The sequence below is a fragment of the Bombyx mandarina genome, chromosome 24 (genome assembly GCF_030267445.1).
Source record: "Bombyx mandarina strain Sakado chromosome 24, ASM3026744v2".
Lineage (NCBI taxonomy): Eukaryota > Metazoa > Arthropoda > Insecta > Lepidoptera > Bombycidae > Bombyx > Bombyx mandarina.
In genome coordinates, this window is record NC_143230.1 from 11,784,528 (window position 1) to 11,811,892 (window position 27,365).

General features: G+C 43.0%; 2 protein-coding genes across 2 annotated transcripts in view; one reads left to right on the forward strand and one right to left on the reverse strand.

The window, feature by feature from the left end:
- The window catches only part of kst (spectrin beta chain, non-erythrocytic 5 kst), a 113,890-nt gene that overhangs the window by 67,877 nt on the left and 18,648 nt on the right, over nucleotides 1-27,365 (forward strand). Inside the window, 19 exon segments of the mRNA XM_089737911.1 lie at nucleotides 1,664-1,805; nucleotides 2,091-2,198; nucleotides 3,158-3,298; nucleotides 4,382-4,487; nucleotides 4,726-4,883; nucleotides 5,619-5,746; nucleotides 6,668-6,780; nucleotides 9,537-9,610; nucleotides 11,159-11,285; nucleotides 12,249-12,423; nucleotides 14,174-14,275; nucleotides 15,014-15,124; nucleotides 16,302-16,476; nucleotides 16,687-16,741; nucleotides 16,744-16,880; nucleotides 17,614-17,741; nucleotides 25,332-25,471; nucleotides 26,359-26,507; nucleotides 27,029-27,234. Of these exon segments, the coding sequence (XP_089594037.1) occupies nucleotides 1,664-1,805; nucleotides 2,091-2,198; nucleotides 3,158-3,298; nucleotides 4,382-4,487; nucleotides 4,726-4,883; nucleotides 5,619-5,746; nucleotides 6,668-6,780; nucleotides 9,537-9,610; nucleotides 11,159-11,285; nucleotides 12,249-12,423; nucleotides 14,174-14,275; nucleotides 15,014-15,124; nucleotides 16,302-16,476; nucleotides 16,687-16,741; nucleotides 16,744-16,880; nucleotides 17,614-17,741; nucleotides 25,332-25,471; nucleotides 26,359-26,507; nucleotides 27,029-27,234 (2,475 nt within the window).
- Nucleotides 21,463-23,480, reverse strand: LOC149500078 (uncharacterized). The gene has a single exon (XM_089737927.1). It carries the CDS (start codon nucleotides 23,331-23,333, stop codon nucleotides 21,918-21,920), a length of 1,416 nt encoding a protein of 471 aa, XP_089594053.1. The 5' UTR covers nucleotides 23,334-23,480; the 3' UTR covers nucleotides 21,463-21,917.

The following is a 27,365-nucleotide window of genomic DNA, read 5'->3' on the forward strand; positions in this document are numbered from 1 at the left end:
GTTTTTTGTTTTTAGGGGGTTGGTTCGTGTTACGGGTTGGGGTCTAGCAGCCGGTCTCATGTCATTAGCCGGTGCCATCAACGTGGAGGCAGATGGAGCCGCTTCCACTACGTTGGAACGTTGAGCTGGTATGGAGAGAGTTGGGGCTTGGGTCGATTTCCCTTTACCCTTACCCTTGATTGAGACAGCCGGCGGGGCTGGGACTTGATTAACGGCTGCCGATGATGGCACTGGCCGTAGTGGTGGTACTGCGGGAGTTTGGGATCCCCGGGCACGCGGTGCCGGTGGCACAGGGGGAGGGACGGTAACTCCCAACATCCGCGCCTTCCTGCGGTAGACCGCACATCGTTTGTCAACGGCGGCATGGTCCTTCCCACAGTTGGCGCAGGTGAAGGGCCCGTCCCGAGGCCTCGGGCAGTCCGCCACGATGTGATCACCCGCACATCGAACGCAGCGGACCGCTCGGTGGCAATTGGTGGAGGCATGACTAAAGGCCTGGCAGCGATGACATTGCGCCGGCCCACGGTTTGGTCGCCATCCCTCAATTGCCACCCCCGGCAGGTACAGCAGTTCTTCAACTGCGTACAAGCGGGCGAGGCCTTCCTTCGAGAGGTGGTCAAGGGTTACGAAAAATACGCAACCCGGCCTCCCTCTCTTTGCCCTTATGCACCGGGCGTAGCGGGCCGGGAACCCCAGCTCCTTTAGGGCGTTTATGATTTCTGCCGCGTCGGTGTCAGCGGGCAGGCCTCGAATCGCCACCCTCGCGGGGATGTCCTCCTCTAACGCATAACAGTACCACTTTACGGCGCTGTCCGCGGAGGAGGCCCCCGCGAGGTAGGCTTGAACCACCCTGTATTCTTCTGCCGACGCGGGCAGAAATCTAAACCCTGTTCCATAGGGTCGCACAGACGGGACCCGCCCCAAGCGCTCCCTTATGGCCGCCATGTGGCGAGACCAGTTCGGGAGCGCTTCCACCATAATAGGTGGGTGGCGGCGGGGTGCCTCGTTAGCACGGATCCCTCCTGGAGCAGGGGACTTGGTTAACTCTGGTCTATGAGTCGTGGTCGATGGCTTTTGAGTTGCTGCTATTGCAGCATAGGAGGTGGAAGGTACTGGAGATGGAATGGGATTGGGTGTAATTTTAGGGTGGGAGGCGGTAGACTCAAGGTCCATATATCTAGTTGATTCTAGATTGCCCACCGTGCTGCTTAAGGTGGGGGCACCCCTACGTCTAACCGACGGAATGGGAGAAATGGCTGGAGAAGGGGACCGAGGAGGAGTACGCAGCTGTTTTACTGGGTGGACCTCCACCATCCCTAGACTCCTCCTAGGTTTAGGAATTGGTTTCTTTTTTGGGGAGGTTCTTTCCACACTCTTAGAGGTGGAGTGGGACGAGACTGAGGATTCGCTGTCGTAAGAGGACGAGTCCTCGGACGAGGTTGTGTCCTCGTTCTGACTGCGTGCTATCCCTACAACGCTTTTATAGTCGATACCACATCCCTAGAATTATCGAAAATATTCCACACATCTCTAGTACTGTGTTTCCGCTGTCTGACAATAGATGGCGTTGTACTTCTCGAGCGTTCTAAGTTCCACTAGATCCTTCGATATTCGTTCGATGGCGTTACTCTTACCGGCGTAACAACTTTGTATCGTTTGCCAGACACCCAGAGCACGCTAAAGACATAGAGGAGAGTCTCCGCAACTTGCGCGAGGGCTGGGACAACCTGCAGAAGTTGGCTGAGAGGAGAACCGCGCTGCTAGACGCGGCCATCAACGAACATAAATTCGATGAGAACTTAAAGGTTTGTAAAGTGCTCATCTATTGATTTAACCGACAGTGCAGTACAGGTTACTCCGATATTTTGGACACGTATCGCGACGGCCAGCAGAGCTTATGAAGAAACTTTTTGTTCAGGGTAGTGTCGATGGTAAAAGACCTGCTGGCCAAAGCCCCATGCGCTGACCAGTTTTTTTTTATTGCTTAGATAACGCATGACCTCACGCATAACGATGCACGGTTCTAGCGTATGTAATCAAACTTGACTTGGGTCAACCGACTCAAACTCAATACTGTAAATGTTCCTCAGGAATTGGAAGTCTGGGTGTCGGAAGCCGTGAAGCAGATGGACGAAGTCGAGGACCCGGAGACGATGGCAGAAGCTCAGGCCTTGCTGGAGCTTCACGACGAGAAGAAGGTACCGGAGATTAGATTTTAAACATAGGTTTCGCGGTCTCCCGCACCCTATTATTGTTCGCCTTTCATTTAAGAAACACCATATTAGAGTTTGTTAATAATATAAGGAGAACGCTATTACCCGAATTAAATTCAAAATGCATAACACTGTATAAGAAAAATGAAAGGACTTTTTGGCGGGAACGCGAGGAGGGAAGTTGTGTGATTTGTTTTATTTTGTCTATTTAGTGTTTCTTCGGGTTTAAATGTGTAATAATGGTGGTTTATTAACTGTTTAATATCTGTGAAAGAAAATGAAATAAAGCCGCTGGACGTAACTTCTCGGGATCCTCCAAAAAGTCCACTGAAAGAATCTTAGTAAATGACCACCATTTTACTGAGATTATATTTCATCCCGTATCATCTCATTTAATTTCATCCCAGTTAATTAACGTCTCAAATTAATCATCTTCATTTCATTTCACTCCATAATATCATTTTTCATAAAAATATGAATATAAATTAAAATAAGACATGACTTAAAGGTTTCAGTTACCAGGTCATAAAATCCCTTTAAAAAAAAAAGAAAAATGAAATGTTTTTTAAAACGACACTACTTTTTTTGAGCTTGGAGAGATTTTAAAAACAGCGTCATAAACTAGCACACTCCACATTAACCCAGCACACTTGACTCCTTTTAAAACTGCTATATTCATATCGTTTCCACTTCCTACACTAGCGCTATGTCGGTGAGTCTTCCAACAACAACTTGCTATTTACAGATGGACACTTAAACAACTTGTCCCCTATACAAGATGGTGCTTCTTTCCTCTACCCTCCATAGTAGCCGCATGGCTGCAACCATCGCTGGCATAGCCCGACAAGTGACGCTGGTGGAAGATCCTAACCATTCCCCCACTGTACTATCTTGCACACTGACAGTCCGCTGTCTTTTGTCAATAATGTCCTGTCTCCTCCCAGGCTGAAATCGACAACCGCCAGAAAGCCATAGCCTCGCTGAAGAAGGAGGCGGAGCAAACGCCGGAGAAGCTTAAGAAAGTCGAACACCTCTCCACCACCCTCGACCAAGCCTGGCTGAAGAGGAAGGAGAATTTGACTCAGGTAAAGCTTCCGTTTATATCTATGTAATTACAGTTTCTTCCTGCAAATTTGAACAATCTCTAGAAATGAGCAAAGTATTGGGGCCCACCGATCTTGAGGCATGAGGATCCCAATTGTATTAAAACTTTTTTTTTTATTGCTTAGATGAGTGGACGAACTCACAGCCCATCTGGTGTTAAGTGGATACTGGAGCCCATAGACATCTACGACGTAAATGCGCCACCCACCTTGAGATATAAGTTCTAAGGTCTCGAGTATAGTTACAACGGCTGCCGCGCCCTTCAAACAGAAACGCATTACTGCTTCACGGGAGAAATAGGCGGGGCGGTGGTACCTACCCGCGCGGACACACGAGAGGTCCTACCACCAGTAAAACCGACCTGTACGTCACTCTCGCGGCCGCATGCCCGCTCGATATACATAGTGTTTAGTATCTATGTTCCTCTTTTGATAGAGAAGTGTATAATCTATGTTCCGGGCGCTTACGTTTTGAGTGTGAGTAGCGTGCCTCCGCGTCTTGTTGTAATTATCCTTTTAAATCGAAAATTGTTTGTTTTTAAGAAAGATTAGAATTCGAAATTCGATACTAGTGACTAACCCATATAGTTTTATTGAATAAAAATACCCCTGAGATATCTACCCCTCACTACAAAGTAACATTTCTTTCGAACCCGGACGTCTTGCTGGTCTGATACAGTGCTGAGCTGAATCACGTCATTACGGATCCTCCCGATCCACTAACGGTGCTTTTAGGTACCACAAGCACCGGTCTCGGGGGCTCGACGAGTGAATTAACCCTCAGACACAGCCCACTGAGTTTCTCGCCGGATCTTCTCAGTGGGTCGCGTTTCCGATCCGGTGGTAGATTCTGCGAAGCACGTCTCTTGCTAGGGTTCGTGTTAGCAACGTTGTCAGGTTTGAGCCCCGTGAGCTCACCTACTAGTTAAGCTTGCGCTGAAATAGCCTCTCAAGGTTATCAGCTTAGGGAGAAAAAAGAGCTAAATGGTAGTTCTACTACTGTGTGAGAAAGAGAAGGACTGTATATTATTACACCCAAATTAAACTTAAAGCTATCTGTCCCAGGCGCACCAGTTGCAGCTACTGAAGGAGCAAGCGAGACAGATCGAAGACTGGCTCTCGACTAAGGAGGCCTTCTTGAACAATGACGACTTGGGAGAGAACTTGGACGGTAAGCTGCATCCGCTTCAAGGACTCCCCCCCACATACCGACACCCTCGAAAATAGCCACCCCCCACCTCCCAATCTTGGGACATGAGTTCCGAGTCTCAGTTTTTACTGAAACACATAATTGCTTCAAGCGCAAATTATAATATTGCGGGTTTTATTTTTTAATACGCTTTTATTAGCTTCGGAGAATACTCCTCACTCACTTTAGCTTTATTAAATCGTCTGTGTTTGATGCGCAGCCGTCGAGACCCTCATCCGTAAGCACGCTGAGTTCAGCAAGCTGCTGGAGAGCCAGATCTGCCGCGTCGACGAACTGAGGAAAAGCGCCGAGGGCTTGAAGGACCACCCCCTGAGGGTCAGGGTGGACGACGTCCTCCGCAGGGCCGACAGACTCAAGGTCAGTAATAATCCGACGAGGATAACGGTGTAATGTTGTCTGAAGAACTCATTTAAATGGTCCACTGAATCCACTTCATTAGTTTTGGTGGGAACAGTGAAGGAATGCTCAATTGCTTCTGGAAGGGGGAACTTTTCTTTAACACTGGATGCATCAGAATCACAATAAAAACAGACTAAAATTTGTTACAATAAATCTATGTTTATATTTTCAACCAGCTGTCCCGACCGACTTCGTAGTGCCTCAATCGATAAATAAAAGATCTCAACTTTTGTATAAAATAAACTTAAAACAAACAAAAGGAATCCGTCCGACGGGGGACACCTCAAAGGAAAAACAAAATTGTTATTTTCATTTAATTCCGAGCATTTTCATATTTATCTACCTTTTAAACCTTCTCTGGACTTCCACAAATAATTCAAGACCAAAATTAGTCAAATCGGTCCAGCCGTTCTCGAGTTTTAGCGAGACTAACGAACAGCAATTCAATTTTATATATGAAGGAGGAGAAACCTCTGTAATGTTTTTAAAAAGTGTGACGTCATTGCTGCAATTTCTCATCGTAATAAACACAAAGTAATTAATTGATGATCAGATGATCCGATGATCACATTCAATCATTATTATTTTTACAATAAGTAGGTACTTGCGCCGATAGTATTTTCAATATTGCCTTCCATAAGTACATTCACATCTTTGATCATGTTAGAATCGAATTACTCTTGTTACGTCCAGGAGTCGTGTAAGTCGCGCGGAGACGTGCTGCAGCAGTCCAGGCAGCTGCACCAGTTCCTACAGGACCTGCAGCACGAGAGGGAGTGGATCGCGCTCAAGATGCAGATCGCCAACGACCAGAATTACAGGTATGGAACTCACTTCACTCTTATTACTGGTGGTAGGACCTCTTGTTTTTTTTTTTATTGCCTTTGAAGGCAGACGGGCATACGGCCCACCTGGTGGTGAGTGGTTACCGTCGCCCATGGACTTCAGCAATGCCGGGGGCAGAGCCAAGCCGCTGCCTACCGCTTAATACTCTCCACAAGCCTCGCACGGGTAGGTACCATCACTCCGCCTGTTTCTGCCGTGAAGCAGTAATGCGTTTCGGTCTGAAGGGCGGGGCAGCCGTTGTAACTATACTGGGACCTTAGAACTTATATCTCAAGGTGGGTGGCGCATTTACGTTGTAGATGTCTATGGGCTCCAGTAACCACTTAACACCAGGTGGGATAGTGAGCTCGTCCAGCCATCTAAGCAATAAATAAAAAAAAACAATATCTCAGTTCCCGCTCGCGTTCGAGCTGAGTGGGTGCCAGGAGAGGGGGGGCGGGGTCGTCCTGGCGCCATCAAACACTTGCTGATTTGACATTACGGCGGAGCTCCGTCGTGGCCTAAAGGATAAGACGTCCGGTGTATTCGTATGTAGCGATGCACCGGTGTTCGAATCCCGCAGGCGGGTACCAATTTTTCTAATGAAATACGTACTCCACAAATGCTCACGATTGACTTCCACGGTGAAGGAATATCTCTAAAATCTAAGTAATAAAAATAAAAATAATAATAACCGTCATCACGTAGACTATACATCAGACACTGTATAGCCATAATACTAAGACTATACATAAATAATAAAAATCTTACGTTACGGACGTTTTTTCCCGGTTAGGGTACCTCTCCGCATCGTCCCATTAGGAACTTCGTTCCAAAAAACCCGAAGTCTCGCTCATTATGCCACGGCGGCCTTAGTACGTAAACGTTGATGATTGAGTGTTGGTGTTGTCCCACAGAGAACTGTCCAACCTGCAATCCAAGATACAGAGGCACGCCGCCTTCGAGTCTGAGCTGGCGGCCAACAAGGGACGCATCGACGACGTCGCCAACAGAGGGGAGGCGCTTATTGGTAACTATACTGTCCCCTCATATCGGTATACGGATAATGTTCCAGAGAGTACAAGGGGGGAGACAAAGGGAAGATCTTCCAACGGGCGAGTGTAATGAATTACTCGGTAGACCGACTGTCCGAATTAGGCATATGGAAAAGGTATCGATATATCGATATTATTTTTTCAATGTATCGATATTCAATATTTCGAAATATTGATTTAATCGATATAAAATTTCAAATATCAAAATGGTATAAGAATCGATAGATAAACCAATAAACATTTATAATCCTAATTAGAAATGCTTTTTTGATACTAACATCTTCTTAAAAGATTGCCATGTAACAAATTAAAAAAAAAAAAAAAAACTATTTCTAATGATTAGTATTTATCTAGTAATGTAAGATGATTGAAGTAGATTAGGCCAAATAAATTATTTTTTAGCGTCAGGTGATACCGATATACCAATATTTTTTAGTAAAAATCGATATTGTTATGTTATGTTATGTATCGATATTGTTTTTCAAAACATATCGATACGATATAATATGTCGATACTTTATTGCATTTCCGACATTTGTAGTCCGAATGTTGTTGTTCGTAACTTATTTAAATGCAAGCTGATCGTAAGCGAGATTCAGGCATCTTTCAAATATTTTGTGTTCTGTGATGGCTACCCGCCACTTTTTTTTTTTTTTTTTTTTTTCCTACCTAAGCTGAGAGCCTTGAGAGGCTATGTCAGCGTAACCCTAACTTTTGTAGGTGAGCTCACGGGGCTCAAACCTGATGACGTTGCTAACACGAACCCTAGCAAGAGTCGTGCTTCGCAGAATCTACCACCGGATCGGAAACGCGACCCACTGAGAAGATCCGGCGAGAAACTCAGTGGGCTGTGTCTGAGAGTTAATTTACTCGTCGAGCCCTTCGTCGCAAACGACGGGTTCGACGAGAACGGTGACCGGTGCTTGAATTGCCTAAAAGCACCGTTAGTGGATCGGGCGGATCCGAGATGACGTGTTTTGGGCGACGTCGACTGCTTTCCATTCTGTCCGCAGGATCGGGAATTCCCGCCACAATGATTATATATTATTATATATTATACAACCAGATAATCATAGACCTATATAGTAGGGACAGGACATATTATTCTATACGTACAATTGCTTATATAAATAGCACCCATTTTGAAGGCACACACATAATAAATAAATAATAAATAATAAATACATTCAGTGCGTACATAAAATGAAACATGAATATACGTAAATGTCTCCGTCTCCGTCTAATGAGGCCGAAAATCCGCCATGTTTAGCGCGCCAAATGTCATTGTCACGTCAGTTCGGCCGTCTGTTTTGGGTTGTACATTATTTATTGACTTTGATATCGATTTAATATGATTGCTTATATAAAATTTCATATTTTATCATGCTTAAAACATACAAAAATAATAATTAAAACGTATTTTATAGGATCCCAAGAAAGTCGATGCCCCAAAACTATTATCTATATATATTTAAATTCATTATGGAGCCCTCATCCGAAAAATCGGACACCATTTTTCGGTCGGAATCTATTGATTATGACACTAATCATAAATACCTCTTTAAAATATGTCATCAAAACATATTTAGACATTCTGTTTAGATATTTCGGGAAAAAGGCTACTGATAAAATCTCTTCGGAACTATTTAAATAAAATAGTTTTATTCCGCAGTGAGTAAAACACTATTGTAAATTAGTTAAATATTTAATAATTAAGTGATTTTAGAGAGGAAGTCACAAGGAATGACGTTTGTAATTAATGAATAAATGTTCTGTAGGTGTTTTTTTTTCACGCGTTCCCTTGATAAGTTTAAAATTTGAATCACTCTCAAGTGAAAGTGATTCAAATGGTGCGGCGCACCTTCCTTGAGGTGCGCTGCGGTAGTGTGTTATGGACTTTAGAGTCAGCAAAACAATTAAAATAAATTGTAATAGTCTAAGAAAAACACGTACTCAAAATACAATAACATTTAGCATGCTAGAAATGGGCAGATGGCACTGTACTACGCCATATCTTTATGTTTTGCGACGAACGACAACTTTATAAAATCAGTGTAGCAACTTTTAAAAATCATCATATCGTTTACTTGGCAAATTCGAAGCACGAACTTGTCTTAGATTTCACACATCTAAATCATATCATATTTGCACATAACAATATACCTACTTACTTCCCATTAAAACAATGGGATGGGACAACAATCAATGTCCAAAGACAAAACCAATTAATTCAAAATTCACTAGCATAATATATTGTCAAAAGATTAATATCACAAGTGTCTGCCGTGTCTACCACGCTATGTACGACTGATTCAATAAAGTAAGCAACGGACACTTGTATGTGATACTTAAACAGTGTCCCTACAATTTATATATATAGAATTTTAGGATGAGCCCAGTTGTTGTAAATGAAAGTCGTTATTAACTCACACACTTAGTCTTGTATATTTACCGAAAATACAATAGGTACATACAGTTTTATTATAGCTATCTAAGTGGAACTGTGTTCGCTGTGTGACCGTTACAACTGGACTGTCGTCTCAATATCCTTTTCCCACAAGCGTGGAACGGTGAAGATGACACCTTGCATTACGTAGCCAGGTAACACGCCGCGTACGTTATCAAGCATGTGTGTGTGAGACCCTACAAGAATACAGAAGTAAATCCACTTGTGACGTCATTAGTGGCCAAAAAATCAAGTTTCTCATATCACTTTTTTTATGACTGACAGAATCAAAACATTACGCTTCTCAAGAGATAGCGAAACACGTCGAAGAGTTGGAGAACCAGTGGCAGGAATTGCAGGTGAGAGCCGCGTGGCCTTCATATAAACATTACTTCTTCAAAAGAGGCTTGTGAAGAGTACTAGTACTATTACTGGTGGTAGGACCTCTTGTGAGTCCGCACGGGTGGGTACCACCACCCCGCCCATTTCTGCCGTGAAGCAGTAATGCGTTTCGGTTTGATAAGTGGGGCAGCCGTTGTAACTATACATGAGACCTTAAAACTTATATCTCAAGGTGGGTGGCGCATTTACGTTGTAGATGTCTATGGGCTCCAGTAACCACATGACACCAGGTGGGCTGTGAGCTCGTCCACCCATCTAAGCAATAAAAAAAATTAAATTTTGCGGTAGGCAGCGGCTTGGCTCTGCCCCTGGCATTACTGATGTCCGTGGGCGACGGTAACCACTCGTTGCCTAAAGGGGCAATAAAAAAATGAAGAAAAAAACTATTGAAAAGTTTACAAGAGGAGTGTATAAACCCTGGTGCTACCTCACGTTGTCATCTGACTCTCAGCTAAATTCCTCAACTCCCAAGTCATCAGGAATTTCGTTTAAAATCTAAATAATTGACTCATTAAATCCGATAACACTATTAAAGGACACGCTCTCGCCCTGAATTTCATTGATAAGATTAAATAACGTTGTTTACAATAAGGGGCCATCCGTAAATTAAGTCACACGAATTTTAGGACTTTTGACCCCCCCCCCGTCCTTCTCACAGGTTGTCAAATTTTTATACCCCCCTCCCCCCCCTGATGTGATGTCACATGTTTTCAATTTATGCATACATTTAAAAATAGTCGCGACAAAATAGCATTTTCATTTTTTTACTTATTTTTATTAAATAATGTAATAAAATCAAGATACAGTTCAATATTTCAGATAACCGAAAAAATAAAACGACTAGTTCGAAAGCAATAAACCACTAATTACGTTAATTAAAGATAAAAAACTTCATTATTTAATATCCGTGGACTTTGGACCCACTCTTTTATGACCCGGCAGACTTCGTAGTGCCTCAATCGATAAACAAAAGACCTAAACTTTTGTATAAAATAAACTTAAAACAAACAAAAGGAATCCTCGTCCGACGGGGGGGGGGGACATTAAAGGAAAAACAAAATTGCTATTTTTATTTAATTCCGAGCTTTTCATATTTATCTACCTTTTAAACCTCTTATGGACTTCCACAAGTAATTCAAGACCCAAATTAGCCAAATCGGTCCAGCCGCTCTCGAGTTTTAGCGAGACTAACGAACAGCATTTCATTTTTATATACATAGATAGATTACCGGTATATCAGGCACTTCATAGTGACTTTGCATGAGACATAATCTCACAGCGAGAATGCTAAATTACTAATAACTATAGTTCGAGTTCGTAGATTTTTAAAGTTTTTTATTCACATCTAAACTTCGCGTTTTCATATTTTGAATTTTAACATGTGACGTCACAAAACTGTTGACCCCCCCATGCCCCTTGTCACACTATGTCAAATTTCGATGATAAATCAACGTGTGACGTAATTTATGGATGACCCCTAACTCGTGCCGTCACTACGCGAGCAGACCGCCGCTAAGCTGCGTCACGATCGCCTGCAAGAAGCCTACCAGGCTAGGATCTTCTTCCGAGGGTTAGACGACTTCACCACCTGGCTGGACGAGGTGGAGGCGCAGCTGCTTAGCGAGGACCACGGTATGTACTCCGTCATTGGTCACTTAGCGAACTCCTTACGATGTGTCCCTCTACGCCTTGTTTTAAAGGTTTGAGAATCCTTCTCAATAGTCCGTTCTCACTGTCGAGGCCAATCCTGACATATCGTCTACATGTCGATAGCAGGAATCCTCAAAAAATTAAAGCAAATCAAATCAATAAAAATGTTATTCAACATAAACGAAAGTACATCCTTGTTGAACGTGAAAAAGAACTACCGCCAATTCACAAGAACTAGCATCCGTCCTGAGAAAAACTGGCAAGAAACTCAGCGGGCATGTCTTTTTTTTTTAAATATTAGTTTTTTTTTGTTAATATTCATTTCTACAATGAGTATTATAACATAACAATTATTGCAATATTGAAATGCCCGGAGCGAGCAACTCATTCCCACTTTGTGCAATCTTGTTCCTCTTCAAATAATGAAGTAGGATTGCTGTGAGGCTCAAATCTCTTCAGCTTTGAATATAGGTTGCTTCTGTTGAAGCATGAATCTCAACTGAGAACTTTAGAACTTTGACAAAGACTGCAAATAACCATAGTATTGTGAAGGGTCAGCATCATTCCGGCTCCATTAACGGTGCTTTTAGGTACCACAAGCACCGATCACCGTCCTCGTCGAACCCGTCGCTTGCGACGATGGGCTCGACGAGTAAAGTAACCCTCAGACACAGCCCACTGAGTTTCTCGCCGGATCTTCTCAGTGGGTCGCGTTTCCGATCCGTCGGTAGATTCTGCGAAGCACGGCTCTTGCTAGGGTTCGTGTTAGCAACGTCGTCAGGTTTGAGCCCCGTGAGCTCACCTACTAGTTAAGGTTACGCTGATATAGCCTCTCAAGGCAGCAGGCTAGCAGGAGTTCAGGATGTTAACCTTGAGCAACTTGAGTGAGGTTCTAGTCATCAATGAAGTTCTTTATCGAATTATCGGTGCGGTTGTGTACCCCAGGCAAGGACCTGGCGTCGGTGACGGTCCTGCTGAAGCGGCACTCGCGCCTCGAGCAGCAGGTGTCCAGCAAGGCCGACACGGCGACGCAATTGGCCGACACCGCCCGCCAGCTCGCCGATACCAAGCACTTCATGGCGCAGGAAATACTGGACAGAGCCGACCAGGCCGTCAAACGGTAAGCCGACACTAGACCCGATACTTTTTTTATTTTTTTTTATTGCTTAGATGGGTGGACGAGCTCACAGCCCACCTGGTGTTAAGTGTTTACTGGAGCCCACAGACATCTACAACGTAAATGCGCCACATACCTTGAGACATCAGTTCTAGGATCTCAGTATAGTTACAACGGCTGCCCCATCTTTCAAACCGAAACGCATTACTGTTTCACGACAGAAATAGGCAGGGCGGTGGTATCTTCGTAAAAAGGGGTAGGTACAAAGTTTTTGCTTCAAGTATTAATATATGGATATTTAATTAATATTGAAATAAATTGAAATAAAATAATCTAAAAAAATGTTTAAATTAAAAAAAAATTACAAATGAGTATAAAATTATACAAATGAGTGTACTTTCAGAGTACAGGATTTGAAAAGAGTACGTTTTGCGAAGAAAGAGTACAAAACTCAGGAAACAACAGACAGAACTAACAATTAATTTCATATTTTTGTATGACCTGTTGACACCGGTCAGGGTGTTAGAGCGAAGTTAGAGAATTATTGTATCTACATAGGTCCTCGACGCCAAGACGATCAAAATGACATTCAAATATTCCGTTAAATATAATTATTACACAACTACATAACAAAAGCGAGTTAAAAAGATGTGTTTTTAACTCACTTTTGAATCGTTACGCACACAGATGCTTAGTGCGAGTTTTTAACGTCTTCGATAGCGTAAAAGTTAACTTAAATTTGTATATATGTTACCGGAAATGTATGAAATCAAGGAATTGTATACAAATCCTAGGAAATGTGTACAATTCCGATACTATTTAGGAAATGTATAAAATATTGTTTGAAAAACTATTTAATGCATAGATATCCTAGGAAATGTATAAATTTCCTCGGAATTGTATATAATTCCAATATCGTATTAGGAAATGTATAAAGTAAATGCTTTCTGTAATAAAACACGTTGTTAATAATATTTTTTTGTCATACCGTAAAATAATAATAATATATTCATATTATCTTACTAATTAAAACTTCTAAAATTAACTATCTATTAACTTTTAACGTATCACAAAATCAACTTATATTTATTCTTATAAAATCAAATTTTCATTTGGCAAGTAATCAGTCTGGTAATTAAGTAATTATAAATGTCAAAGTATAAAAGTAAATCTTTATATTATATTACTTTGTCAGTCCATATAGCTATTTATTTTTGCAGGGTAAGCTCGAATGGCATTTGGAAGTACATAGTACTTTATTTTTAAAACACAGACATCTTGATGTAGCACAGTTTTTCTTGCAAAGGCACTTCTTAAATCCCTGGCCGGTTCCAGTGGATTGCAAGTTGGCAACGGACCGTAGTGCAAGACTCGTCCCGCTGTCCCCGCGTACCCACCAATATCTTAAATGTTTTACATTTCCGATTGCTATTTAGGAAATGTATAGATTTCCTAGGAAATGTGTAATGTGTAAGTATAATATAATTTATTTCACACATTTCCGTGCGATTTTAGGAATTACATACATTTCCTAGGAATTGTATACAATGACGGATTACATACATTTCCGGTAACATATATATGGCACAGCGCCCCTAGCGGCAAACGTAGGCAAACGTTTCAACTCCATACAAATCGGAGTTAACTTTTACGCTATCGAGAACGTTAAAAAACTCTCACTAAACACAGTATTCACTCGGCGGTCTCTCTCTTGTCGTGAACTGGAACTCTAACAGTACCCTCTGGTCTGCAGCTACCGCCAGCTACAAGAGCCGATACAGATCAGAAGAGATAATCTAGAAGATGCCGAGCTTCTCCACCGCTGGGATAGAGACGCCGACGAGGAATTCGCCTGGTGAGTCACGGACCTGTGGACCTTGAGGCGTGAGGTCGGGCGGCTCTTCCAACTGGAGCACGTGATGGTTTCGCTGCAGAGATACGCGGAATTGTGATACCAACCCATGCGGGCTGTAGGACGCCAGTAACTACGCATTATTTAAAGTGGGGATAAAAAAATATTATTGCTTATATGGGTGGATGACCCCACCTGGTGTCATGTGGTTACTGGAGCCCATAGACATCTACAACGTAAACGCGCCACCCACCTTGAGATATAAGTTCTAAGGTCTCAAGTATAGTTACAACGGCTACCCCGCCCTTCAAACCGAAACGCATTGTGGCGGGTAGTCATCATACAACGCAATATAATTGACAGATGCCTGAATCTCGGTTACGACATTTTCAAGATAAAACGCATATATACAAGTTCCGAACTACAGCTATCGGACCGTCGGTCCACCGAGCAAATATCATCCGCTCGGTGGAAGATCTTCCTTTCGTCGTATATCCTCACACGCATTACTGTTTCACGGCAGAAATAGACAGGGCGGTGGTACCTACCCGCGCGGACTCACAACAGGTCCTACCACCAGTAACATTATCTCTTTATATATGTCTATATTTTGAAATACGAGTGCGAAACTTACAATGTGATTGAGACTGACTGACTGGTGATGTCCACGGGCCGCTCCAAGTCTTTAACGCCTATCCACTCGAATCTTCGGAATCTCACTGCGGAACCTTCGACCCTCAGGTTACAGGAACGGGAGCCCTTCGTGCACCAGGAGGACGCCGGCTCCTCGCTCCCGGAGGCGCAAGCTCTGCTGAAGAAGCACCTGTCTCTGGAAGCTGAGCTTATCGCCAGGTACGAAAGCTTTAATATGAAACGTAACTCCTATATATCACTCGGGGTCCACGTTGTACACAGAAGTAAGTCCACGGACCACACCGCAACGCCAGCGACTTTGACCTCAAGTTAGAGGTTAAGTGAACGTAGAGGCTTAGTAGGAAGTCGTCTTGGATTTCGACATGACATCAACGAGATATCCGTACGATATCCCAACGTACTTAACGCTAGCAGTAAAATTAGAGATGAAACGGATATCCGGTAACCATCCGGATAGTAAAATTTATAAAAATCTCATGATCATACAAAAGGCAAATAATATCACACATGGTTATGGACTACTTTTATTTTTGTAATCGCACGTCAAAAGTAATTGTTGTTTTATTAATTAGTTTGTTTAGTACTCAAAATTGACAAGTGGCAAATTGTGGGGAATGAATACCAAATCGTCGTCGTACCGAGTCCGCGATCTCCGCTCGCGAGCGACAACACTCGAACGCGCACGACAACGTTGGTAGGCAGCGGCTTGGCTCTGCCCGTGGCATTGCTGAAGTCCATGGGCGACGGTAACCACTCACCATCAGGTGGGCCGTGTGCTCGTCTGCCTACAAGAGCAATAACAAATAGACTACTCAGACCTAAAGGACTTTAATCTAATAGATCTGATGTTCCACACAGTAAAATTACAGTCTAATCGGGAACCTCTCCAGTAGCTTCAAAAAACACACCGTATATAAAGTTCTGTCTGTGTGCTGTTTAAAATAACACCCCATGTACGCGCGTAAGAAGTTATACTTTATTTTTATTAAATTTATTTCTTTTTTGTTATTCAAATTTTAATCAAGTTGAAAAAAATCGATTAAACAACATCCTCAAACACGCATATTGGACATCCCTTTTCTTGACATCGTATAAATTCGGTAATACTCGGTACGGTTCGGAAAGTTCACCTGCGGCCATATTCAGACTCGCCAAGTTACGTCGCTCGTATTGTAATGAGCGATTTAGTGGGCAACTTCATTCTGTTAATTTTGTGTCACGGTGCGCGCGCATCGTAAAATTTCACTCTCATCAATTTTTCATAACGCGCCTAAAGAAGTATAACTTCAAAAACGACTATCCGTTTCATCTCTAACTAAAACCTCTGTGCACTCAATGACCAAGTATCGATCCATTACGTCCCTCTCGTGTCCAGAGAGCCCACGGTCAGCGCCGTGTGCGGGCGCGCGGCGCAGCTGTCCCGGCGAGGCCACTTCGCGTCGGGCGCCCTAGAGGCCCGGGCGCGCGAGTTGTCGGCGCTCATGCGGTCCCTGCTGCACGGCGCCAGCGTGAGGACCGCGGCACTGCAACGCCGATGCGACGTGCTCATGGTGAGTGGACCAGCAGGGGACTGTTGTTGTCCCAGGGCACTCTTTTTTTTTGTTGTTGTTTATACGGGTGGACGAGCTCACAGCCTACCTGGTGTTAATGGGCTCCAGTAACCACTTAATACCAGGTGGGCTGTGAGCTCGACTAAAAGCTTTGATAATACTTTCTGCTACTAAAGCTGTGTGAAAGCTTACACTAGTGCTATATTCCAGTTGGTGTCGGAGGTAGCGGAGGCGCGCGCGTGGCTGGCGGCGCGGCGGGGGGCGGTGGGGGCGGGGCGGGGGGCGAGCCGCGGGACGAGGGGGAGGCTCGCGGCCTCACGCGCCGCCTGCACGCCGCGCTCGCAGACCTCACGCCTTTCGACCTCACGCTGGACAAGCTGTATAAGGCCTGCGCCGCTCTGCAGGTACAACACTGTCTTAGTTACTATTTAGAGCGCCATTTGTTCAACACTTCAGTAATCCTACTAATATTATAATTGTCAAAGTTTGTAAGAATGTATGTTGGTTACCCTTTCACCCAAAAACTATTTAATGGATATTGATGAAACTTTACAATAATATAGCTTACACATCAGAATAATACCTGGGCTATCTATACTTCTATACTAATACTAATACTAATAATATTATAAAGAGGAAAGATTTGTTTGTTTGTTTGTATTGAATAGGATCCGAAACTACTGAACCGATTTGAAAAATTCTTTCACTGTTTAGAAGCTACACATACCAGAGTGACATAGGCTATAATCTTTTTTGAAAAAAATTAAAAATCCTCACTAAAACTCCAATAATGTAACCCAAGGTGTAAAAAAATTACCTAAAATATTCTTTACATCGCGTGCGCGGCGAAAACTATTGATGATAGAATAAAATAATGTACTACGACTTTGTAGAACACATTATATTTACAAAAATTATAGTTATGCCGCGATAACTGTACTTTTATTTTTAAAAATAAAACAACGTCAAATATCGTTGAAATTTTTGTTAAAAACCCGAGCGGAGCCGAAACGGGCCGCTAGTATTGTATATAAACTATCATAACTATATAGATCAGACCCGTAGTGTTTCTACGGTAGAAGGTGACTTGCCCCCTTGTACTGATACCGTGTGTGTGTGTGTGTGCGGGGGCGGCAGGAGCGCGGCGCGGGGGACGCGGACGAGGTCAAGCGCAGCATCGACGAGCTGAAGGCGGAGCACGAGGACATGAAGCTGCTGGCGGCCAGGAGGCAGCAGCGCCTCGAGCAGAGCGTCAAGTACTTCAAGTGAGTCCACGTCCTTCCTCACTCCTCCTTCCTCACTAGAGGTCGGAGTAGATAGATTGATTTAAGGCTTCGTCAAACAGAACGCGTACATAGCGCGCGTCAGAACGCTAAATTGACGGCGCGTTATGACGCCGAGATGTGTTGTACTACTAGAGTAATGTACTGTCAAACAGAGCGCCAGCGCTGTAAGTACGCAACGCTCTGTCGCAGCGTTAGGACGCTTTGACGTCAGGCGTTGTAATTTTTTACAAATTTTATTTTAGCGTCCGAGTGAATGTGTATTAAAATACTAGATAATGGTCGAAAAATTTATAGAAATAGTTAAGAAATACCCATGCTTATACAATACAACATCTGAATCACTCGACATCTTTTTTTTTTTTTTTTTTATTCTTTTTTTTTTTTTTTTATAAAGAGGGTTTTCTCGGTTTCGAGACGTCACCCTCAAAGTTTACACAAAAAATTTAAACGCGACGCTTTATACTTACGTCTACCAACTTATATAGCATTCTGGCTGCCCTCGACAAGGGGGAAGCCAAGATGCTGTTATAGACGCCTACATCCATTGCACATAAATCACATTCTAACATAAAGCCACTGCGCTCCGCTTCACTCCGTACACACTCCTTCATTATGTGGGTTGCATCCTCGACTACTCCACACTCGTCACAGTTTGGTGAATCGCATATTTTCATCAAAAATCCAAAACTATTTAGAGGAATGTGTCCAGACCGAAGTCTGAAGGCAGTCACAATATGCTTTCGATGCATATCTACTCCTGTGAACCAAGGGAGACGAGAAAGGCTGGGCTGTATGGTTCTATACCAAATACCTTTAGTTCGTGATCTCTCGTCAAAATATTCTTTCCAAATATCTATGCATTGTCTTCTAACTAAATAAATAATATCACTAAAGTAAGGTAAACAATCAAGAAACAATCCGTCAGTGACGGCTTCTTTCGCTAGACGATCAGCTACTTCATTTCCGTACAATCCAATGTGAGCCGGCACCCATTGCAACACTATATTCTTTTTCTGCATTTTACTAACGGTCTCCAAGATCCTGTAGGCTATCGGTGCGCCTCGAAAGATCGAGGTACATCGAGCCAAGTGTTGTAACGCACTCTTGGAGTCCGTCAGTATTACAAAATTACCGGATTCAAATGACGCGACATAAGACACTGCTTCTGCAATTGCTAAAAGTTCTACATACATTATAGATACTTTAGCCGTTAGTTTAACTTTAATAGAACCTTGCGTCTGCGGGTCGAACACTGCGAAGCCCGACTCGTCCCCTTCCTGCGATCCATCAGTATAAATTGAATAATAGTTCGAATAATTTAAATTTAAATATTGATTGCATGTACGTTTTACGAAATCACAATTATAAGTACGTTTAGCCTTTTCCAAATCATCGATTTTAGTTTTAATTATATTAGATAGGTCCACACTGCTTACCCATGTATCAAGAGAGAAACATTCCATTTGCTGAGAAGTATAAATAGGATAGATATCGAGTGATTCATGTACTGTTACTAACAAAGGTTTTTTCCTCCGTCTCCAATATACTACGTCACGACAAAGTTCTACAAGTTGATTCAGTGACACAATTAGTTTGTTATCTTTGAATGATTTAGCTTTCAACCAAAATTTACCGGCTAGATAGTACCTACGCACAAATAATGGTTGCAAATTGAGCTCCCATTCCATTACATGTATAGGCGTACTTTTCACAAAACCACCAATCACTCTCATACACTGATTTTGGAGTCTATCGAGCTTAACTGTCTTACTCTTAACTGCGTTGTCATAAAGGAAACTGCCATAGTCTAATCTAGAACGAACGATAGATATATATAATCGTCTTAAATGATCTGGATGTACTCCCCACCCTGAACCGGCTAAAACTTTAAAAATTTTTAATGTTTTCGAACATTTCTCGATTAATTCCTCAATATGTTTGTTCCATTTTAGCGAGCGGTCTAACCAGAAACCCAAGTACTTGACACAATCTACTACTTGTAACGGTATGTTGTTAATAAAAAGGTTGACATGTTCTCTTCTATACCCTCTTTTGAATATACATACTTTACTTTTAGATGACGAGATTTCCAAGCCTATGTCTGAAAGCGATGTAATCATTTTGTTTAAAGAAGTTTGTAGGCAATTAGCACCCTCACTAATATTACTAATGCTCGTATACAACACAAAGTCGTCCGCGTATTGAGAGATAGATACCGCATCATTTGTTATATAGCTGCAGATGTGCATAGTAGCTATGTTAAACAACAACGGCGAGATCGGGTCGCCTTGAGCTAAACCTTGACCAGAAGAACGGCAAATATATGAGTTTCCAGTGTATATTCTTAATTTTTTTATTTTTAAAAAGTTCCAGAGGTATCGACACATTTTATTTCCTACTCCTATTTGATCTAAAGTCTGGATTAACGATTTTATGTTTATGTTATTGTATGCGTTATCTATATCAAGAAAACAACCTATTGTCAAGTTATTGACTGAAAACGCTGAATGGATTTGCGAAACTAAATCGACGAGATTATTTAATGTAGAACGGCTTTTTCTAAATCCGGTAGTATCCGGTGAGAGTAAATTATTTTTTTCAATAAACCATTCTAAACGATTTCTTAAAATGCTGTGGAAAATCTTACATAAACACGACATCATTGCAATAGGTCTAAATGCAGATGCGCTGTGAGGGTCACGTCCGGGCTTAGGTACAGGTGTGATGGCGACATCTCGCCACTGGGCCGGTACGAAACCGGTGTCGTAAAAACGGTTATAAAGTGATAACAACATAACCAATGCGTTCTCAGGCAAGTGCTTAATCATTGAATAAGAAATATTATCACACCCGGGTGCGGTATCCTTTGCGCGGATACAGCGTTCCAGTTCATGACTAGTGATAGGAATTTCTAATTTATAATTACAAGAGGAAAATGATGGGTTTTTAGGGGAGACGTAATCTGGTGTCATACTATACAGAAGGGTACTAGCGTTTTCGTCACTGACGTATTGTTTAGAAGTTCTACGGCCTTTAAACCATTGCATTCTTTGCCACATCTCACTTTGCGTTGTTGCGCCATCTATTGCTGTACAATATCCCTGCCAAGCTTTATGTCTAGTATTTCTGATCAGTTTTTGTGAGTCACGTATTTTTTCATTAAGTAGTTTCAAGTTCCTAGGCGTCGGATTGCGTCTAAACGTCGAAAGGGCCAATCTACGTATCGCTACTGATCGAGACAAATCTGCGTTCCAATAGGGTTTAGGTGAGAAAGTACTACTGGGATCTGTATTATATCGAATATATGGAACATGAACGTCTGCTGCTATATTTAGATATTCTATAAAATGATCGTACCCTATTTGTAGGTTCTCCGACACGATATAATTACTACATAAAGATTCCAGTAATGTCATATAACCGTCCCAATCGGCTAACTTGAAATTGCGCCGTAAAATGTTCCTAGGTAAAACATCAAAAGAGGTAGTAATTTTTATAAATAAATGGTCACTGCCGAGGGTTTCGTTTAAAATACGCCAGTCAAATAATAAAGCTAAATCGGAGGAGACAAAAGATATATCAGGCGCGGAATGTTGCAACTGATTGTTATTGTTATTAGATCGTAAACGTGTTGACTTACCATCGTTTAGTGAAATGAACCTATTATCTGTGATAGCCTCAAAAATTTGTAATCCTCTGGCATCACTTTTATTAGACCAGTTAGTGTGGTGCGCATTGAAATCGCCCAAAATTAAAGCTTTTTTACTCACCAATGAAAATAACACATCCCAATCCTGTTGGCTAGTGCGTACCGATGGAGCACAATACACGGAGAATATATATTCAATATCCCTACAATTGTGAACCTTAATACCTATTATTTCTAAACCGGGGCTATTGTTTTGTATATCAAAAAGTTGTGAATTAATAGATTTGTGAACAAAAATGGCAACCCCGCCATAGCCGTCGTCCCTATCCCTACGATAAATAATATAGTTAGTTATTTTAAGACGATAGTTCGATTCTAACCATGTTTCACTCACGGTAGCAATGTGGACTTTCTCTTTAAATAAAATATTTTCAAACTCTAATAATTTAGGTCTTAAACTTTGAGCATTCCATTGTAGTATAGTTAATTTCACAGGTTTTTTATTTTTATCCATAGTCCATAAACAGATCTAATATGTTTTTCAATACTGGCCAGTCGGAAATATTGTCTACCGCAACCAAGATCAACCATTCGATGCAACACTTAAGTACACTTTTCACTTTAGATTCTAGCGACACTGTTTTTAAAAAAAAAAGATCTTTCAATTTATTCAATAACTCTACAAAATTCACATTTCTTCTTTCCTTCTGTTCCAGAGGCACATTTTTCCCGGGCATCTCTTCTATTTCAGCTTCAGCAGCCGAGTCCAATACAGATACATCAGGTTCCCTACGACGACGACGTTGTTTTTTCGAAACCGATCGTGGTGTTTGTTTAGCGTTTTCTTCTATGTGAATCTCCGCTTTTGTCTGTAAGACGCTAGCAAAAGTCGGTGCGTTACTCTGCAAGGTTTTTGGTGGCACGGATGAGATGTACTCCATTAGCGGAGGAGCAGGGGTAGCGGTGAAACTAAACTTTTTGGGCACCTGTACTGGAGAACTAGGGGCTACATACATCGTCAGAGCCTTTCTGTAAGTGCAATTAAATTCAGCCATGATTTCTCTAAGCCTCTTTTCTTTCAAAAATACAGGACAGCCTTTATACATGGCCATATGCCCCCCTTTACAGTTGACGCAGCTAAATGTAGTGGTTTCACAGTTGTTATGTTTACCTCCACACTTTGGACAAATTTCTTTGTTTGTGGGACATCTCTTTGTAGGGTGTCCTAATTTCCAGCACAACCCGCACTGGGATACTGGGAAGACGTATCGGTCCACGCGGATTCTTAGCCCCCCTATAGAAACATACGCAGGTATGAACGCACCCTTAAAACATAACCGCACCGACTCACTAGGTACCCATCCGTCGCCCGAGCTACTGCGCCGGTTGAGACGGAATATAGATACTAGTTCTGCTGGTTTGGGGCACGATATTGTGTCAAAAATCTCTTTGTCGGATATTTCCAAGTCTATGTCGCGAATAACACCATATGATAAATTCTTCTCCATAGCTCTTTGTACACGCCAGCCTTTATCTGCTATCTTAGAACTTTTTTCAATCCTCTCTGCGCTCAGTGGGTTCTGTACATCGATACGTACTTTGTATGGGTTAACATATTTTACGCGGTCCACATCGGTAATATCCATCTCACAAAACATTTTCGCTAAAGAAAATTGTTTCGGCAGCGGCTCACTACCAGTTAAGTACATCTCTATTTTCTCAACTTCCGGTTTAAGCTTCTTCTGCTTCGATTTAATCGTTGTCCATTCATCGTCACTGTTAGCATCTTTTCTCTTCTCTGGTCTTAACCAATCTTCCATCGCATTCATCTCTTGCATAGAATTCTCTTCTTGATATTGTTCTACCTCATCACCAATCAACTCCTGCTCACTCAAAGTACTCCTGCTCGACCGCACCTCCATTGTTTCGTGTTGATTATCTACCCTCGTTATCAGCGGCGCGGTCGCCGGCTACCCAACGGTGTTGGGTATGCCCCCAGCAACGCGCTGACCGATGCGCGGAACGTATTTTTAAATAAACAACACACTAGCACCTCGTGCGAGTGCAGCGCAGAGACTGCACTCGACATCTTAATACTTTTAAATTTTCACACTGCTATCGAAAGGCACTTATAATTTGGCGTTACGTTGCGTCAAGGAGCGTTGGGCTCATCTAGTCAATTTGTGTGACATGTCAAGGGTGCGACGTTAAAACGCGGCGCTAAGTACGCGTTCTGTTTGACGAAGCCTTTAAGGTCGTCTACGTCAAGCGTAGATGATAATATGGATATGCTTCCAAAATACCGGAACTTCATATTTATTGTGATATTTGTTCCGGAAATTTGAAATTAGCTAGAATCTGTGTTTAAGGTGAAAAATGTATTGATAATATTAATCTACGCTACCAGTGCTAGTTAATGGTGAAAGAAATCAGTATTTTATTTTATACAAAAACACCATGTAATAGTTACACCGTATTTTGTCCCTTTCTGTTGAATTAGAAATGACACTTGTCAGTATGAGACAAAACTTAGACAGGGCTTTTTGTTACTTTATCCCATAAATATAGAAATTGTATTCGATCCGTTTCCAAATTATTCTTGTCCACCTGATGGTTGTCTGGAAGAGATCGCTCTTAGCGATAAGACCGCCAATTGTACTATTTTGTATTTAATGTGTTGCATTGTTTATTTATTTTTTGGTGTACAATAAAGAATACTCTCTCTCCCTCTCTGTCTCACATACTCTAATTTTTTAAAATTAATAGTATACTGGGTGTTAGTAGACCGCTTCCGAAAACGAAGACACCTTTGATGTACTAATGACACCTTTGATGATGGAGTTATTTAGACAAATGTTGTTAATAAGTATTTGCGCGATCGCGCGGGTCCGGGCGTTCGTTGACCCGAGCATCAGCCGTTTTTTATTTTGTGTTTCATTGCTGGTTTTTTTTTAAGTAAAGTAACGTATTTTTTTTAATGAACCTATCGTTTCATTTAGCTGTACTAACATGATGGAGCGTAAACAATGCTAATAAAAAGTTTTAAAATTTTTTTTTTTTTTTAAATCGGAATCGATTTTTACCGTCCCATCATCAAAGGTGTCATTAGTCGTCGTGGCCTAAAGGATAAGACGTCCGGTGCATTCGTATCGAGCGATGCACCGGTGTTCGAATCCCGCAGGCGGGTACCAATTTTTCTAATGAAATACGTACTCAGCAAATGTTCACGATTGACTTCCACGGTGAAGGAATAACATCGTGCAATAAAAATCAAACCCGCAAAATTATAATTTGCGTAATTACTGGTGGTAGGACCTCTTGTGAGTCCGCACGGGTAGGTACCACCGCCCCGCCTATTTCTGCCGTGAAGCAGTAATGCGTTTCGGTTTGAAGGGTGGGGCAGCCGTTGTGACTATACTGAGACCTTAGAACTATATCTAAAGGTGTGTGGCGCATTTACGTTGTAGGTGTCTATGGGCTCCAGTAACCACTTAACACCAGGTGGGCTGTGAGCTCGTCCACACATCTAAGCAATAAAAAAAAAAAAAAAAAAAAAAATTCTCAATTCGCTTCTTCCGCTTCGCTTCAGGTGATCCGTTCGCTGTTTCGCTTCGAGTAGTTTCGATTATTAACTGCCTGCTTGCCATCTCTGCAACGATTTTATAGCCGATACCACATCCCTAGAATTATCGAGAATATTCCATACATCTCTATATTATTATCTCTATATAGTATTGTGTTTCCGCTATCTGACAATATATGGCGTTGTACGTCTCGAGTGTTCTAGGCGCTACTAGATCCTGTCTGTTTTCGTCTGTTTTCGTTTTTGGATGCGGTCTCCTGACACCCAGTATAGTAACGTCATAAACTGCCTAGTGGGGGGTCCAGTCTAGTGACAGTACACGCTGCTACTCCTGCAGGTTCGTGGAGGAGTGCGAGGAGGTCTCCGAATGGATCGGGGAGCAGATGGCGGCGGCCGCCAGCGAGGACTACGGGCTGGACGTGGAGCACGTAGACACGCTGCAGCAGGCCTTCGCGAGCTTTTTAACTCAACTTAACGGTAAGCCCGTCCGTCTGCTGCTGGGCGACTCAGTCATAAATGCCAACGTTGGTCAGTTATGTATGCCAATTTTTCTATTGACTTCCACGGTGAAGGAATACCATCGTGTAATAAAAATCAAACCCGCAAAATTTATAATTTGCGTAATCACTGGTGGTAGGACGTCTTGTGAGTCCGCACGGGTAGGTACCACCGCCCTGCCTATTTCTGTCGTGAAGCAGTAATGCGGTTTAAAGGGCGGGGCAGCCGTTGTAACTATACTGAGACATTAGAACTTATATCTCAAGGTGTGTGGCGCATTTTCGTTGTAGATGTCTATGGGCTCCAGTAACCACTAAACATCAGGTGGGTTATGAGCTCGTCCACCCATCATCATCATTCTCCTGCCCTTCTCCCAGTCACCTGAGGTCGGCGCAACATGTTTTCTTCTTCCATACTACTCTATCATATACCATTTCTTCGCTCACTCCCCTCTTACCCGTATCGTCTTTCACGCAATCCATCCATTTCTTCTTAGGTCTACCTCTTCCTCTATATCCTTTCACATTCATAGTTAACACTCTCTTACCAACCTCATTGTCATTTCGTCTCATCACATGACCATTCCGAACGCGCACTTCTCAGCTTCTCTGTCACAGGTGCCACTCTCAGACTTCCTCTAACATATTCATTCCGTATTCTATCCATTCTCGTTACTCCGCACATCCATCGCAACATTCGCATCTCTGCTGCATGCAATCGCCTTTCATAGTCCTCGAGCTCGTCCATCCATCTAAAAAAAAGCGACTCATTCGTAAATGCCAACATTGGTCAGTTGTGTAGGGGGGACCAAGTGGGAACCCCCCACCACCCCCAGTGCGAGTATTGACCTATTGTTCCTCGTCCAGCGAACGAGGGTCGCATCGAGTCCGTCTGCGAAGCCGGCAACGTGCTGCTGGAGGAGAACAACCCTGAGTCGGACAAGGTGAAGCAACGGGTCGACGACATCAGGGGTCTGTGGGAGGACCTCAAGGAACTAGCGGTGGCGCGGCAGGAGGTGAGCTGGGACACGCTTTTATTAACTCCATTATATTTGTATGATGAAATGGAATTATTGAACGTCATTTTGATCGACTTCACAGCGATGTGGATACAATCATTCTACAACGACGCTCTGATATCCTGACTGTTATCAACAGGATGACATTAATTATTAGTTCATTTTACTACTGAAATTTAGTATTAACATATTTTCCAATCAATGTATGTGTTGGGAGATTTCACTATGAACGATCCTCGCGTGAGGTCCCAAGTGTAACCCCGTGAGAGGCCCCTGGCGAGATCCCACGTGAGACCCCGTGAGAGGTCCCTTGCGAGGTCCCACATGAGACCCCTTGCGAGGGCCCACGTGTGACCCCGTGAGAGGCCCCTTGCGAGGTCCCACGTGTGACGCCGTGAGAGGTCCCTTGCGAGGTCTCACGTGTGACACCGCGTGAGGCCCCATGCGAGGCCCTGTGTGAGGCTCCGTTGTGGGACCCCGCGTGAGGTTCCTTGGTCTCAGTCCCCTGTGTGCGGCAGGCGCTGGCCGGGGCGCGGCAGGTGCACGAGTTCGACCGCAGCGCGGACGAGACGGGCGCGTGGATCGAGGAGAAGGAGCGCGCGCTCAGCGAGCTCAGCCCCAGCGCGCACGCGCAGCCCGCGCACGGACGCGCGCTGCACGCCCTGCGCGCCGACCTGCACGCCGTGCGCGACCAGCACCAGCGTCTGCGGGACGAGGCCGCCAGGTACACACTACTACCAAGGGGATACTCCATGCATATCGACACGACAAAGGATATTTACTGATGGTAGGACCTCTTGTGAGTCCGCGCGGGTAGGTATCACCTATTTCTGACGTGAAGCAGTAATGCGTTTC